Raw genomic sequence first — 17,325 nt, 5'->3', positions numbered from 1 at the left:
GGTCTGAGTGAATGGTTCTCTACAGGTATCAGGTCAGTGTGAATGGTTCTCTGTAGGTATCAGGTCAGAGTGAATGGTTCTCTGTAGGTATCAGGTCAGTGTGAATGGTTCTCTGTAGGTATCAGGTCTGAGTGAATGGTTCTCTGTAGGTATCAGGTCAGTGTGAATGGTTCTCTGTAGGTATCAGGTCTGAGTGAATGGTTCTCTACAGGTATCAGGTCTGAGTGAATGGTTCTCTACAGGTATCAGGTCAGTGTGAATGGTTCTCTGTAGGTATCAGGTCTGAGTGAATGGTTCTCTGTAGGTATCAGGTCTGAGTGAATGGTTCTCTACAGGTATCAGGTCAGTGTGAATGGTTCTCTGTAGGTATCAGGTCAGTGTGAATGGTTCTCTACAGGTATCAGGTCAGTGTGAATGGTTCTCTGTAGGTATCAGGTCAGAGGGAATGGTTCTCTGTAGGTATCAGGTCTGAGTGAATGGTTCTCTGTAGGTATCAGGTCTGAGTGAATGGTTCTCTACAGGTATCAGGTCAGTGTGAATGGTTCTCTGTAGGTATCAGGTCAGTGTGAATGGTTCTCTACAGGTATCAGGTCAGTGTGAATGGTTCTCTGTAGGTATCAGGTCAGAGGGAATGGTTCTCTGTAGGTATCAGGTCTGAGTGAATAGTTCTCTGTAGGTATCAGGTCAGAGTGAATGGTTCTCTGTAGGTATCAGGTCAGAGTGAATGGTTCTCTGTAGGTATCAGGTCAGTGTGAATGGTTCTCTGTAGGTATCAGGTCAGTGTGAATGGTTCTCTGTAGGTATCAGGTCAGTGTGAATGGTTCTCTGTAGGTATCAGGTCAGTGTGAATGGTTCTCTGTAGGTATCAGGTCTGAGTGAATGGTTCTCTACAGGTATCAGGTCAGTGTGAATGGTTCTCTGTAGGTATCAGGTCAGTGTGAATGGTTCTCTGTAGGTATCAGGTCAGAGTGAATGGTTCTCTACAGGTATCAGGTCAGTGTGAATGGTTCTCTGTAGGTATCAGGTCTGAGTGAATGGTTCTCTGTAGGTATCAGGTCTGAGTGAATGGTTCTCTGCAGGTATCAGGTCAGTGTGAATGGTTCTCTGTAGGTATCAGGTCTGAGTGAATGGTTCTCTACAGGTATCAGGTCTGAGTGAATGGTTCTCTGTAGGTATCAGGTCTGAGTGAATAGATCTCTGACAGGTATCAGGTCTGAGTGAATGGTTCTCTACAGGTATCAGGTCTGAGTGAATGGTTCTCTACAGGTATCAGGTCTGAGTGAATGGTTCTCTGTAGGTATCAGGTCAGTGTGAATGGTTCTCTGTAGGTATCAGGTCAGTGTGAATGGTTCTCTGTAGGTATCAGGTCTGAGTGAATGGTTCTCTGTAGGTTCTCTACAGGTATCAGGTCTGAGTGAATGGTTCTCTGTAGGTATCAGGTCTGAGTGAATGGTTCTCTGTAGGTATCAGGTCTGAGTGAATGGTTCTCTACAGGTATCAGGTCAGTGTGAATGGTTCTCTGTAGGTATCAGGTCAGTGTGAATGGTTCTCTGTAGGTATCAGGTCTGAGTGAATGGTTCTCTACAGGTATCAGGTCAGTGTGAATGGTTCTCTGTAGGTATCAGGTCAGTGTGAATGGTTCTCTACAGGTATCAGGTCAGTGTGAATGGTTCTCTGTAGGTATCAGGTCAGAGGGAATGGTTCTCTGTAGGTATCAGGTCTGAGTGAATGGTTCTCTGTAGGTATCAGGTCAGAGTGAATGGTTCTCTGTAGGTATCAGGTCAGAGTGAATGGTTCTCTACAGGTATCAGGTCAGTGTGAATGGTTCTCTGTAGGTATCAGGTCAGTGTGAATGGTTCTCTGTAGGTATCAGGTCAGTGTGAATGGTTCTCTGTAGGTATCAGGTCAGTGTGAATGGTTCTCTGTAGGTATCAGGTCTGAGTGAATGGTTCTCTACAGGTATCAGGTCAGTGTGAATGGTTCTCTACAGGTATCAGGTCAGTGTGAATGGTTCTCTGTAGGTATCAGGTCAGAGTGAATGGTTCTCTACAGGTATCAGGTCAGTGTGAATGGTTCTCTACAGGTATCAGGTCTGAGTGAATGGTTCTCTGTAGGTATCAGGTCTGAGTGAATGGTTCTCTGTAGGTATCAGGTCAGTGTGAATGGTTCTCTGTAGGTATCAGGTCTGAGTGAATGGTTCTCTGTAGGTATCAGGTCTGAGTGAATGGTTCTCTGTAGGTATCAGGTCTGAGTGAATGGTTCTCTACAGGTATCAGGTCTGAGTGAATGGTTCTCTACAGGTATCAGGTCTGAGTGAATGGTTCTCTACAGGTATCAGGTCTGAGTGAATAGTTCTCTGTAGGTATCAGGTCAGTGTGAATAGTTCTCTGTAGGTATCAGGTCAGTGTGAATGGTTCTCTACAGGTATCAGGTCTGAGTGAATGGTTCTCTGTAGGTTCTCTACAGGTATCAGGTCTGAGTGAATGGTTCTCTGTAGGTATCAGGTCTGAGTGAATGGTTCTCTGTAGGTATCAGGTCTGAGTGAATGGTTCTCTACAGGTATCAGGTCAGTGTGAATGGTTCTCTGTAGGTATCAGGTCAGTGTGAATGGTTCTCTGTAGGTATCAGGTCTGAGTGAATGGTTCTCTGTAGGTATCAGGTCAGTGTGAATGGTTCTCTGTAGGTATCAGGTCTGAGTGAATGGTTCTCTGTAGGTATCAGGTCTGAGTGAATGGTTCTCTACAGGTATCAGGTCTGAGTGAATGGTTCTCTGTAGGTATCAGGTCAGTGTGAATGGTTCTCTACAGGTATCAGGTCAGTGTGAATGGTTCTCTGTAGGTATCAGGTCAGTGTGAATGGTTCTCTGTAGGTATCAGGTCAGTGTGAATGGTTCTCTGTAGGTATCAGGTCTGAGTGAATGGTTCTCTACAGGTATCAGGTCAGTGTGAATGGTTCTCTGTAGGTATCAGGTCAGAGTGAATGGTTCTCTGTAGGTATCAGGTCAGTGTGAATGGTTCTCTGTAGGTATCAGGTCTGAGTGAATGGTTCTCTGTAGGTATCAGGTCAGTGTGAATGGTTCTCTGTAGGTATCAGGTCTGAGTGAATGGTTCTCTACAGGTATCAGGTCTGAGTGAATGGTTCTCTACAGGTATCAGGTCAGTGTGAATGGTTCTCTGTAGGTATCAGGTCTGAGTGAATGGTTCTCTGTAGGTATCAGGTCTGAGTGAATGGTTCTCTGTAGGTATCAGGTCTGAGTGAATGGTTCTCTGTAGGTATCAGGTCAGTGTGAATGGTTCTCTACAGGTATCAGGTCAGTGTGAATGGTTCTCTGTAGGTATCAGGTCAGAGGGAATGGTTCTCTGTAGGTATCAGGTCTGAGTGAATGGTTCTCTGTAGGTATCAGGTCTGAGTGAATGGTTCTCTGTAGGTATCAGGTCTGAGTGAATAGTTCTCTGTAGGTATCAGGTCAGAGTGAATGGTTCTCTGTAGGTATCAGGTCAGAGTGAATGGTTCTCTACAGGTATCAGGTCAGTGTGAATGGTTCTCTGTAGGTATCAGGTCAGTGTGAATGGTTCTCTGTAGGTATCAGGTCAGTGTGAATGGTTCTCTGTAGGTATCAGGTCAGTGTGAATGGTTCTCTGTAGGTATCAGGTCAGTGTGAATGGTTCTCTGTAGGTATCAGGTCAGTGTGAATGGTTCTCTGTAGGTATCAGGTCAGAGTGAATGGTTCTCTACAGGTATCAGGTCAGTGTGAATGGTTCTCTACAGGTATCAGGTCTGAGTGAATGGTTCTCTGTAGGTATCAGGTCTGAGTGAATGGTTCTCTGTAGGTATCAGGTCAGTGTGAATGGTTCTCTGTAGGTATCAGGTCTGAGTGAATGGTTCTCTGTAGGTATCAGGTCTGAGTGAATGGTTCTCTGTAGGTATCAGGTCTGAGTGAATGGTTCTCTGTAGGTATCAGGTCTGAGTGAATAGATCTCGACAGGTATCAGGTCTGAGTGAATGGTTCTCTACAGGTATCAGGTCTGAGTGAATGGTTCTCTACAGGTATCAGGTCTGAGTGAATAGATCTCTGTAGGTATCAGGTCAGTGTGAATAGTTCTCTGTAGGTATCAGGTCAGTGTGAATGGTTCTCTACAGGTATCAGGTCTGAGTGAATGGTTCTCTGTAGGTTCTCTACAGGTATCAGGTCTGAGTGAATGGTTCTCTGTAGGTATCAGGTCTGAGTGAATGGTTCTCTGTAGGTATCAGGTCTGAGTGAATGGTTCTCTACAGGTATCAGGTCAGTGTGAATGGTTCTCTGTAGGTATCAGGTCTGAGTGAATGGTTCTCTACAGGTATCAGGTCAGTGTGAATGGTTCTCTGTAGGTATCAGGTCAGAGTGAATGGTTCTCTGTAGGTATCAGGTCTGAGTGAATGGTTCTCTACAGGTATCAGGTCAGTGTGAATGGTTCTCTGTAGGTATCAGGTCTGAGTGAATGGTTCTCTGCAGGTATCAGGTCAGTGTGAATGGTTCTCTGTAGGTATCAGGTCAGTGTGAATGGTTCTCTACAGGTATCAGGTCTGAGTGAATGGTTCTCTGTAGGTATCAGGTCAGTGTGAATGGTTCTCTGTAGGTATCAGGTCTGAGTGAATGGTTCTCTGCAGGTATCAGGTCAGTGTGAATGGTTCTCTGTAGGTATCAGGTCAGTGTGAATGGTTCTCTACAGGTATCAGGTCAGTGTGAATGGTTCTCTGCTTCTCTGTAGGTATCAGGTCTGTGTGAATGGTTCTCTGCAGGTATCAGGTCAGTGTGAATGGTTCTCTGTAGGTATCAGGTCAGAGTGAATGGTTCTCTACAGGTATCAGGTCAGTGTGAATGGTTCTCTGTAGGTATCAGGTCAGAGGGAATGGTTCTCTGTAGGTATCAGGTCTGAGTGAATGGTTCTCTGTAGGTATCAGGTCTGAGTGAATGGTTCTCTGTAGGTATCAGGTCTGAGTGAATAGTTCTCTGTAGGTATCAGGTCAGAGTGAATGGTTCTCTGTAGGTATCAGGTCAGTGTGAATGGTTCTCTACAGGTATCAGGTCAGTGTGAATGGTTCTCTGTAGGTATCAGGTCAGTGTGAATGGTTCTCTGTAGGTATCAGGTCAGTGTGAATGGTTCTCTGTAGGTATCAGGTCAGTGTGAATGGTTCTCTGTAGGTATCAGGTCAGTGTGAATGGTTCTCTGTAGGTATCAGGTCAGTGTGAATGGTTCTCTGTAGGTATCAGGTCAGAGTGAATGGTTCTCTACAGGTATCAGGTCAGTGTGAATGGTTCTCTACAGGTATCAGGTCTGAGTGAATGGTTCTCTGTAGGTATCAGGTCTGAGTGAATGGTTCTCTGTAGGTATCAGGTCAGTGTGAATGGTTCTCTGTAGGTATCAGGTCTGAGTGAATGGTTCTCTGTAGGTATCAGGTCTGAGTGAATGGTTCTCTGTAGGTATCAGGTCTGAGTGAATAGATCTCGACAGGTATCAGGTCAGTGTGAATGGTTCTCTACAGGTATCAGGTCAGAGTGAATGGTTCTCTGTAGGTATCAGGTCTGAGTGAATGGTTCTCTACAGGTATCAGGTCAGTGTGAATGGTTCTCTGCAGGTATCAGGTCTGAGTGAATGGTTCTCTGCAGGTATCAGGTCAGTGTGAATGGTTCTCTACAGGTATCAGGTCAGAGTGAATGGTTCTCTGTAGGTATCAGGTCTGAGTGAATGGTTCTCTACAGGTATCAGGTCTGAGTGAATGGTTCTCTACAGGTATCAGGTCTGAGTGAATGGTTCTCTGTAGGTATCAGGTCTGAGTGTGAATGGTTCTCTACAGTTCTCAGTGTGAATGGTTCTCTGCAGGTATCAGGTCTGAGTGAATGGTTCTCTGCAGGTATCAGGTCAGTGTGAATGGTTCTCTACAGGTATCAGGTCTGAGTGAATAGTTCTCTGTAGGTATCAGGTCAGTGTGAATGGTTCTCTACAGGTATCAGGTCTGAGTGAATGGTTCTCTGTAGGTATCAGGTCAGTGTGAATGGTTCTCTACAGGTATCAGGTCTGAGTGAATGGTTCTCTGTAGGTATCAGGTCAGTGTGAATGGTTCTCTACAGGTATCAGGTCAGTGTGAATGGTTCTCTACAGGTATCAGGTCTGAGTGAATGGTTCTCTGTAGGTATCAGGTCAGTGTGAATGGTTCTCTACAGGTATCAGGTCTGAGTGAATGGTTCTCTGTAGGTATCAGGTCAGTGTGAATGGTTCTCTGTAGGTATCAGGTCAGAGTGAATGGTTCTCTACAGGTATCAGGTCAGTGTGAATGGTTCTCTGTAGGTATCAGGTCAGAGTGAATGGTTCTCTGTAGGTATCAGGTCAGAGTGAATGGTTCTCTGCAGGTATCAGGTCAGTGTGAATGGTTCTCTGCTTCTCTGTAGGTATCAGGTCTGAGTGAATGGTTCTCTGTAGGTATCAGGTCAGTGTGAATGGTTCTCTGTAGGTATCAGGTCTGAGTGAATGGTTCTCTACAGGTATCAGGTCTGAGTGAATGGTTCTCTGTAGGTATCAGGTCAGAGTGAATGGTTCTCTATAGGTATCAGGTCTGAGTGAATGGTTCTCTACAGGTATCAGGTCAGTGTGAATGGTTCTCTACAGGTATCAGGTCAGTGTGAATGGTTCTCTACAGGTATCAGGTCTGAGTGAATGGTTCTCTGTAGGTATCAGGTCTGAGTGAATGGTTCTCTACAGGTATCAGGTCAGTGTGAATGGTTCTCTGTAGGTATCAGGTCAGAGTGAATGGTTCTCTATAGGTATCAGGTCTGAGTGAATGGTTCTCTACAGGTATCAGGTCAGTGTGAATGGTTCTCTACAGGTATCAGGTCTGAGTGAATGGTTCTCTACAGGTATCAGGTCTGAGTGAATGATTCTCTGTAGGTATCAGGTCAGAGTGAATGGTTCTCTGTAGGTTCTCTACAGGTATCAGGTCAGTGTGAATGGTTCTCTGTAGGTATCAGGTCTGAGTGAATGGTTCTCTACAGGTATCAGGTCTGAGTGAATGGTTCTCTACAGGTATCAGGTCAGTGTGAATGGTTCTCTGTAGGTATCAGGTCAGTGTGAATGGTTCTCTGTAGGTATCAGGTCAGAGTGAATGGTTCTCTGTAGGTATCAGGTCAGAGTGAATGGTTCTCTACAGGTATCAGGTCTGAGTGAATGGTTCTCTACAGGTATCAGGTCAGTGTGAATGGTTCTCTGTAGGTATCAGGTCAGTGTGAATGGTTCTCTGTAGGTATCAGGTCAGAGTGAATGGTTCTCTGTAGGTATCAGGTCAGTGTGAATGGTTCTCTACAGGTATCAGGTCAGTGTGAATGGTTCTCTACAGGTATCAGGTCAGGGTGAATGGTTCTCTGTAGGTATCAGGTCAGAGTGAATGGTTCTCTGTAGGTATCAGGTCAGAGTGAATGGTTCTCTGTAGGTATCAGGTCAGAGTGAATGGTTCTCTGTAGGTATCAGGTCAGTGTGAATGGTTCTCTACAGGTATCAGGTCAGTGTGAATGGTTCTCTACAGGTATCAGGTCTGAGTGAATGGTTCTCTACAGGTATCAGGTCAGAGTGAATGGTTCTCTGTAGGTATCAGGTCAGTGTGAATGGTTCTCTGTAGGTATCAGGTCAGTGTGAATGGTTCTCTACAGGTATCAGGTCAGTGTGAATGGTTCTCTACAGGTATCAGGTCTGAGTGAATGGTTCTCTACAGGTATCAGGTCAGTGTGAATGGTTCTCTGTAGGTATCAGGTCAGTGTGAATGGTTCTCTGTAGGTATCAGGTCTGAGTGAATGGTTCTCTGTAGGTATCAGGTCTGAGTGAATGGTTCTCTACAGGTATCAGGTCAGTGTGAATGGTTCTCTGTAGGTATCAGGTCTGAGTGAATGGTTCTCTACAGGTATCAGGTCAGTGTGAATGGTTCTCTGTAGGTATCAGGTCTGAGTGAATGGTTCTCTACAGGTATCAGGTCTGAGTGAATAGATCTCTACAGGTATCAGGTCTGAGTGAATGGTTCTCTACAGGTATCAGGTCAGTGTGAATGGTTCTCTGTAGGTATCAGGTCTGAGTGAATGGTTCTCTGTAGGTATCAGGTCTGAGTGAATGGTTCTCTGTAGGTATCAGGTCAGTGTGAATGGTTCTCTACAGGTATCAGGTCTGAGTGAATGGTTCTCTGTAGGTATCAGGTCAGTGTGAATGGTTCTCTACAGGTATCAGGTCTGAGTGAATGGTTCTCTACAGGTATCAGGTCTGAGTGAATGGTTCTCTGTAGGTATCAGGTCAGTGTGAATGGTTCTCTGTAGGTATCAGGTCTGAGTGAATGGTTCTCTGTAGGTATCAGGTCAGAGTGAATGGTTCTCTAGGTATCAGGTCAGTGTGAATGGTTCTCTGTAGGTATCAGGTCAGTGTGAATGGTTCTCTGCAGGTATCAGGTCAGTGTGAATGGTTCTCTACAGGTATCAGGTCAGTGTGAATGGTTCTCTACAGGTATCAGGTCAGTGTGAATGGTTCTCTGTAGGTATCAGGTCAGTGTGAATGGTTCTCTGTAGGTATCAGGTCAGTGTGAATGGTTCTCTACAGGTATCAGGTCTGAGTGAATGGTTCTCTGTAGGTATCAGGTCAGTGTGAATGGTTCTCTGTAGGTATCAGGTCAGTGTGAATGGTTCTCTACAGGTATCAGGTCTGAGTGAATGGTTCTCTGTAGATATCAGGTCAGTGTGAATGGTTCTCTGTAGGTATCAGGTCAGTGTGAATGGTTCTCTACAGGTATCAGGTCTGAGTGAATGGTTCTCTGTAGGTATCAGGTCAGTATGAATGGTTCTCTGTAGGTATCAGGTCAGTGTGAATGGTTCTCTACAGGTATCAGGTCTGAGTGAATGGTTCTCTGTAGGTATCAGGTCAGTGTGAATGGTTCTCTGTAGGTATCAGGTCAGTGTGAATGGTTCTCTACAGGTATCAGGTCTGAGTGAATGGTTCTCTGTAGGTATCAGGTCAGTATGAATGGTTCTCTGTAGGTATCAGGTCAGTGTGAATGGTTCTCTACAGGTATCAGGTCTGAGTGAATGGTTCTCTGTAGGTATCAGGTCAGTGTGAATGGTTCTCTGTAGGTATCAGGTCAGTGTGAATGGTTCTCTGTAGGTATCAGGTCTGAGTGAATGGTTCTCTGTAGGTATCAGGTCAGAGTGAATGGTTCTCTGTAGGTATCAGGTCAGTGTGAATGGTTCTCTACAGGTATCAGGTCTGAGTGAATGGTTCTCTGTAGGTATCAGGTCAGTGTGAATGGTTCTCTGTAGGTATCAGGTCAGTGTGAATGGTTCTCTACAGGTATCAGGTCTGAGTGAATGGTTCTCTACAGGTATCAGGTCTGAGTGAATGGTTCTCTGTAGGTATCAGGTCAGTGTGAATAGTTCTCTGTAGGTATCAGGTCAGTGTGAATGGTTCTCTGTAGGTATCAGGTCTGAGTGAATGGTTCTCTGTAGGTATCAGGTCTGAGTGAATGGTTCTCTGTAGGTATCAGGTCAGTATGAATGGTTCTCTGTAGGTATCAGGTCAGTGTGAATGGTTCTCTACAGGTATCAGGTCAGTGTGAATGGTTCTCTACAGGTATCAGGTCAGTGTGAATGGTTCTCTGTAGGTATCAGGTCAGAGTGAATGGTTCTCTGTAGGTATCAGGTCTGAGTGAATGGTTCTCTACAGGTATCAGGTCAGTGTGAATGGTTCTCTGTAGGTATCAGGTCTGAGTGAATGGTTCTCTGCAGGTATCAGGTCAGTGTGAATGGTTCTCTGTAGGTATCAGGTCAGTGTGAATGGTTCTCTACAGGTATCAGGTCTGAGTGAATGGTTCTCTGTAGGTATCAGGTCAGTGTGAATGGTTCTCTGTAGGTATCAGGTCTGAGTGAATGGTTCTCTGCAGGTATCAGGTCAGTGTGAATGGTTCTCTGTAGGTATCAGGTCAGTGTGAATGGTTCTCTACAGGTATCAGGTCAGTGTGAATGGTTCTCTGCTTCTCTGTAGGTATCAGGTCTGTGTGAATGGTTCTCTGCAGGTATCAGGTCAGTGTGAATGGTTCTCTGTAGGTATCAGGTCAGAGTGAATGGTTCTCTACAGGTATCAGGTCAGTGTGAATGGTTCTCTGTAGGTATCAGGTCAGAGGAATGGTTCTCTGTAGGTATCAGGTCTGAGTGAATGGTTCTCTGTAGGTATCAGGTCTGAGTGAATGGTTCTCTGTAGGTATCAGGTCTGAGTGAATGGTTCTCTGTAGGTATCAGGTCAGAGTGAATGGTTCTCTGTAGGTATCAGGTCAGTGTGAATGGTTCTCTACAGGTATCAGGTCAGTGTGAATGGTTCTCTGTAGGTATCAGGTCAGTGTGAATGGTTCTCTGTAGGTATCAGGTCAGTGTGAATGGTTCTCTGTAGGTATCAGGTCAGTGTGAATGGTTCTCTGTAGGTATCAGGTCAGTGTGAATGGTTCTCTGTAGGTATCAGGTCAGTGTGAATGGTTCTCTGTAGGTATCAGGTCAGAGTGAATGGTTCTCTACAGGTATCAGGTCAGTGTGAATGGTTCTCTACAGGTATCAGGTCTGAGTGAATGGTTCTCTGTAGGTATCAGGTCTGAGTGAATGGTTCTCTGTAGGTATCAGGTCAGTGTGAATGGTTCTCTGTAGGTATCAGGTCTGAGTGAATGGTTCTCTGTAGGTATCAGGTCTGAGTGAATGGTTCTCTGTAGGTATCAGGTCTGAGTGAATGGTTCTCTGTAGGTATCAGGTCTGTGTGAATGGTTCTCTACAGGTATCAGGTCAGAGTGAATGGTTCTCTGTAGGTATCAGGTCTGAGTGAATGGTTCTCTACAGGTATCAGGTCAGTGTGAATGGTTCTCTGCAGGTATCAGGTCTGAGTGAATGGTTCTCTGCAGGTATCAGGTCAGTGTGAATGGTTCTCTACAGGTATCAGGTCTGAGTGAATGGTTCTCTGTAGGTATCAGGTCAGTGTGAATGGTTCTCTACAGGTATCAGGTCTGAGTGAATGGTTCTCTGTAGGTATCAGGTCAGTGTGAATGGTTCTCTACAGGTATCAGGTCTGAGTGAATGGTTCTCTGTAGGTATCAGGTCAGTGTGAATGGTTCTCTACAGGTATCAGGTCAGTGTGAATGGTTCTCTACAGGTATCAGGTCAGTGTGAATGGTTCTCTACAGGTATCAGGTCAGTGTGAATGGTTCTCTACAGGTATCAGGTCTGAGTGAATGGTTCTCTGTAGGTATCAGGTCAGTGTGAATGGTTCTCTGTAGGTATCAGGTCAGAGTGAATGGTTCTCTACAGGTATCAGGTCAGTGTGAATGGTTCTCTGTAGGTATCAGGTCAGAGTGAATGGTTCTCTGTAGGTATCAGGTCAGAGTGAATGGTTCTCTGTAGGTATCAGGTCAGTGTGAATGGTTCTCTGTAGGTATCAGGTCTGAGTGAATGGTTCTCTGTAGGTATCAGGTCAGTGTGAATGGTTCTCTGTAGGTATCAGGTCTGAGTGAATGGTTCTCTACAGGTATCAGGTCTGTGTGAATGGTTCTCTGTAGGTATCAGGTCAGAGTGAATGGTTCTCTATAGGTATCAGGTCTGAGTGAATGGTTCTCTGTAGGTATCAGGTCAGTGTGAATGGTTCTCTAGGTATCAGGTCAGTGAATGGTTCTCTACAGGTATCAGGTCTGGTGAATGGTTCTCTGTAGGTATCAGGTCTGAGTGAATGGTTCTCTACAGGTATCAGGTCAGTGTGAATGGTTCTCTGTAGGTATCAGGTCAGAGTGAATGGTTCTCTATAGGTATCAGGTCTGAGTGAATGGTTCTCTACAGGTATCAGGTCAGTGTGAATGGTTCTCTACAGGTATCAGGTCTGAGTGAATGGTTCTCTACAGGTATCAGGTCTGAGTGAATGATTCTCTGTAGGTATCAGGTCAGAGTGAATGGTTCTCTGTAGGTTCTCTACAGGTATCAGGTCAGTGTGAATGGTTCTCTGTAGGTATCAGGTCTGAGTGAATGGTTCTCTACAGGTATCAGGTCTGAGTGAATGGTTCTCTACAGGTATCAGGTCAGTGTGAATGGTTCTCTGTAGGTATCAGGTCAGTGTGAATGGTTCTCTGTAGGTATCAGGTCAGAGTGAATGGTTCTCTGTAGGTATCAGGTCAGAGTGAATGGTTCTCTACAGGTATCAGGTCTGAGTGAATGGTTCTCTACAGGTATCAGGTCAGTGTGAATGGTTCTCTGTAGGTATCAGGTCAGTGTGAATGGTTCTCTGTAGGTATCAGGTCAGAGTGAATGGTTCTCTGTAGGTATCAGGTCAGTGTGAATGGTTCTCTACAGGTATCAGGTCAGTGTGAATGGTTCTCTGTAGGTATCAGGTCAGGTGAATGGTTCTCTGTAGGTATCAGGTCAGAGTGAATGGTTCTCTGTAGGTATCAGGTCAGAGTGAATGGTTCTCTGTAGGTATCAGGTCAGAGTGAATGGTTCTCTGTAGGTATCAGGTCAGTGTGAATGGTTCTCTACAGGTATCAGGTCAGTGTGAATGGTTCTCTACAGGTATCAGGTCTGAGTGAATGGTTCTCTACAGGTATCAGGTCAGAGTGAATGGTTCTCTGTAGGTATCAGGTCAGTGTGAATGGTTCTCTGTAGGTATCAGGTCAGTGTGAATGGTTCTCTACAGGTATCAGGTCAGTGTGAATGGTTCTCTACAGGTATCAGGTCTGAGTGAATGGTTCTCTACAGGTATCAGGTCAGTGTGAATGGTTCTCTGTAGGTATCAGGTCAGTGTGAATGGTTCTCTGTAGGTATCAGGTCTGAGTGAATGGTTCTCTGTAGGTATCAGGTCTGAGTGAATGGTTCTCTACAGGTATCAGGTCAGTGTGAATGGTTCTCTGTAGGTATCAGGTCTGAGTGAATGGTTCTCTACAGGTATCAGGTCAGTGTGAATGGTTCTCTGTAGGTATCAGGTCTGAGTGAATGGTTCTCTACAGGTATCAGGTCTGAGTGAATAGTTCTCTACAGGTATCAGGTCTGAGTGAATGGTTCTCTACAGGTATCAGGTCAGTGTGAATGGTTCTCTGTAGGTATCAGGTCTGAGTGAATGGTTCTCTGTAGGTATCAGGTCTGAGTGAATGGTTCTCTACAGGTATCAGGTCAGTGTGAATGGTTCTCTACAGGTATCAGGTCAGTGTGAATGGTTCAACGTAGGTATCAGGTCAGTGTGAATGGTTCTCTACAGGTATCAGGTCTGAGTGAATGGTTCTCTACAGGTATCAGGTCAGTGTGAATGGTTCTCTACAGGTATCAGGTCAGTGTGAATGGTTCTCTACAGGTATCAGGTCTGAGTGAATGGTTCTCTACAGGTATCAGGTCTGAGTGAATGGTTCTCTACAGGTATCAGGTCAGTGTGAATGGTTCTCTGTAGGTATCAGGTCAGTGTGAATGGTTCTCTACAGGTATCAGGTCAGTGTGAATGGTTCTCTACAGGTATCAGGTCAGTGTGAATGGTTCTCTACAGGTATCAGGTCAGTGTGAATGGTTCTCTGTAGGTATCAGGTCAGTGTGAATGGTTCTCTGTAGGTATCAGGTCAGTGTGAATGGTTCTCTACAGGTATCAGGTCTGAGTGAATGGTTCTCTGTAGGTATCAGGTCAGTGTGAATGGTTCTCTGTAGGTATCAGGTCAGTGTGAATGGTTCTCTACAGGTATCAGGTCTGAGTGAATGGTTCTCTGTAGATATCAGGTCAGTGTGAATGGTTCTCTGTAGGTATCAGGTCAGTGTGAATGGTTCTCTACAGGTATCAGGTCTGAGTGAATGGTTCTCTGTAGGTATCAGGTCAGTATGAATGGTTCTCTGTAGGTATCAGGTCAGTGTGAATGGTTCTCTACAGGTATCAGGTCTGAGTGAATGGTTCTCTGTAGGTATCAGGTCAGTGTGAATGGTTCTCTGTAGGTATCAGGTCAGTGTGAATGGTTCTCTACAGGTATCAGGTCTGAGTGAATGGTTCTCTGTAGGTATCAGGTCAGTATGAATGGTTCTCTGTAGGTATCAGGTCAGTGTGAATGGTTCTCTACAGGTATCAGGTCTGAGTGAATGGTTCTCTGTAGGTATCAGGTCAGTGTGAATGGTTCTCTGTAGGTATCAGGTCAGTGTGAATGGTTCTCTACAGGTATCAGGTCTGAGTGAATGGTTCTCTGTAGGTATCAGGTCAGTGTGAATAGTTCTCTGTAGGTATCAGGTCAGTGTGAATGGTTCTCTACAGGTATCAGGTCTGAGTGAATGGTTCTCTGTAGGTATCAGGTCAGTGTGAATGGTTCTCTGTAGGTATCAGGTCAGTGTGAATGGTTCTCTACAGGTATCAGGTCTGAGTGAATGGTTCTCTACAGGTATCAGGTCTGAGTGAATGGTTCTCTGTAGGTATCAGGTCAGTGTGAATAGTTCTCTGTAGGTATCAGGTCAGTGTGAATGGTTCTCTGTAGGTATCAGGTCTGAGTGAATGGTTCTCTGTAGGTATCAGGTCTGAGTGAATGGTTCTCTGTAGGTATCAGGTCAGTGTGAATGGTTCTCTGTAGGTATCAGGTCAGTGTGAATGGTTCTCTGTAGGTATCAGGTCAGTGTGAATGGTTCTCTGTAGGTATCAGGTCTGAGTGAATGGTTCTCTGTAGGTATCAGGTCTGAGTGAATGGTTCTCTACAGGTATCAGGTCTGAGTGAATGGTTCTCTGTAGGTATCAGGTCTGAGTGAATGGTTCTCTACAGGTATCAGGTCTGAGTGAATGGTTCTCTGTAGGTATCAGGTCTGAGTGAATGGTTCTCTACAGGTATCAGGTCTGAGTGAATGGTTCTCTACAGGTATCAGGTCAGAGTGAATGGTTCTCTACAGGTATCAGGTCAGTGTGAATGGTTCTCTACAGGTATCAGGTCTGAGTGAATGGTTCTCTGTAGGTATCAGGTCTGAGTGAATGGTTCTCTACAGGTATCAGGTCAGTGTGAATGGTTCTCTACAGGTATCAGGTCTGAGTGAATGGTTCTCTGTAGGTATCAGGTCTGAGTGAATGGTTCTCTGCAGGTATCAGGTGAGAGTGAATGGTTCTCTGCAGGTATCAGGTCTGAGTGAATGGTTCTCTGTAGGTATCAGGTCAGAGTGAATGGTTCTCTGTAGGTATCAGGTCTGAGTGAATGGTTCTCTACAGGTATCAGGTCTGAGTGAATAGATCTCTGTAGGTATCAGGTCAGAGTGAATGGTTCTCTGTAGGTATCAGGTCTGAGTGAATGGTTCTCTACAGGTATCAGGTCAGTGTGAATGGTTCTCTACAGGTATCAGGTCTGAGTGAATGGTTCTCTGTAGGTATCAGGTCTGAGTGAATAGATCTCTGTAGGTATCAGGTGAGAGTGAATGGTTCTCTGCAGGTATCAGGTCTGAGTGAATGGTTCTCTGTAGGTATCAGGTCAGAGTGAATGGTTCTCTGTAGGTATCAGGTGAGAGTGAATGGTTCTCTGCAGGTATCAGGTCTGAGTGAATGGTTCTCTGTAGGTATCAGGTCAGAGTGAATGGTTCTCTACAGGTATCAGGTCAGTGTGAATGGTTCTCTACAGGTATCAGGTCTGAGTGAATGGTTCTCTACAGGTATCAGGTCAGAGTGAATGGTTCTCTACAGGTATCAGGTCAGTGTGAATAGTTCTCTGTGGGTATCAGGTCAGAGTGAATGGTTCTCTACAGGTATCAGGTCAGTGTGAATAGTTCTCTGTAGGTATCAGGAGCCTGGAGCCTGGAGCTCAGGGACCAGCTTATAGAACAGAGCCCTCATGTGGAATAGCAGGTGTTGTGTGTGTGTGTGTGTGTGTGTGTGTACTGTGTGTAGTGTGTACTGTGTGTAGTGTGTACTGTGTGTGTGTGTGTGTGTGTGTGTGTGTGTGTGTGTGTGTGTGTGTGTGTGTACTGTGTGTAGTGTGTACTGTGTGTGTGTGTGTACTGTGTGTACTGTGTGTGTACTGTGTGTAGTGTGTACTGTGTGTGTAGTGTGTACTGTGTGTGTGTACTGTGTGTGTGTACTGTGTGTACTGTGTGTAGTGTGTACTGTGTGTGTGTGTGTGTGTAGTGTGTGTGTGTGTAGTGTGTGTGTGTGTGTGTGTGTAGTGTGTGTGTGTGTGTGTGTGTAGTGTGTAGTGTGTGTGTGTGTGTAGTGTGTGTGTGTGTAGTGTGTGTGTGTGTGTACTGTGTGTAGTGTGTACTGTGTGTAGTGTGTACTGTGTGTAGTGTGTGTGTGTGTGTGTGTGTGTGTGTAGTGTGTGTACTGTGTGTGTAGTGTGTGTGTAGTGTGTAGTGTGTGTGTGTGTGTGTGTGTGTGTGTGTAGTGTGTAGTGTGTGTGTGTGTAGTGTGTGTGTGTAGTGTGTGTGTGTGTGTAGTGTGTGTAGTGTGTGTGTGTAGTGTGTAGTGTGTAGTGTGTAGTGTGTACTGTGTGTAGTGTGTGTGTGTGTGTGTGTGTAGTGTGTGTGTAGTGTGTGTGTGTGTGTGTGTAGTGTGTGTGTGTGTGTGTGTGTGTGTAGTGTGTGTGTAGTGTGTGTAGTGTGTGTGTGTGTGTGTGTGTGTGTGTGTAGTGTAGTGTGTGTAGTGTAGTGTGTGTGTGTGTGTGTAGTGTGTGTAGTGTAGTGTGTGTGTAGTGTGTGTGTAGTGTGTGTGTAGTGTGTGTGTAGTGTAGTGTGTGTGTAGTGTGTGTAGTGTGTGTGTAGTGTGTGTGTGTAGTGTGTGTGTAGTGTGTGTGTAGTGTGTGTGTAGTGTGTGTAGTGTGTGTGTGTGTAGTGTGTGTAGTGTAGTGTGTGTGTAGTGTGTGTAGTGTAGTGTGTGTGTAGTGTGTGTAGTGTGTGTGTAGTGTGTGTAGTGTAGTGTGTGTGTACTGACCTCTTTGTTCTGTTGTGTCTGCTGCCACCTCCACCTCCTCTTCAGAGCCTCTCTCTCCGCTCCACTCTTCATCATGCCATACAGAGACTTCCTCAGCACCAGGTCTCTGTCGTGGAAGCCCCACATCCCTAGAGACACAGAGACAGATGAGTATGCACACACACACACACACACACACACACACACACACACACACACACACACACACACACACACACACACACACACACACACACACACACACACACACACAGAGAGAGAGAGAGAGAGAGAGAGAGAGAGAGAGAGAGAGAGAGAGAGAGAGAGAGAGAGAGACAGAGAGAGAGAGAGAGACAGAGAGACAGAGAGAGAGAGAGAGAGAGAGAGAGAGAGACAGAGAGACAGAGAGAGAGAGAGA

At 45.4% G+C, this 17,325-nt stretch overlaps 1 protein-coding gene across 1 annotated transcript in view; it reads right to left on the bottom strand.

Moving 5' to 3' along the window:
- LOC118382631 (OTU domain-containing protein 7A-like) overlaps nucleotides 1-17,325 on the bottom strand; it is an 85,660-nt gene that overhangs the window by 65,410 nt on the left and 2,925 nt on the right. The window contains 1 exon segment of the mRNA XM_052503820.1: nucleotides 16,929-17,056. Coding sequence (XP_052359780.1) covers nucleotides 16,929-17,056 — 128 coding nt within the window.

This window comes from Oncorhynchus keta, unplaced genomic scaffold, assembly GCF_023373465.1.
Source record: "Oncorhynchus keta strain PuntledgeMale-10-30-2019 unplaced genomic scaffold, Oket_V2 Un_contig_17989_pilon_pilon, whole genome shotgun sequence".
In the NCBI taxonomy this organism is placed as follows: Eukaryota; Metazoa; Chordata; class Actinopteri; order Salmoniformes; family Salmonidae; genus Oncorhynchus; species Oncorhynchus keta.
The sequence above is the reverse complement of the archived record's forward strand: the minus strand, read 5'-3'. Positions and strand labels throughout refer to the sequence as shown.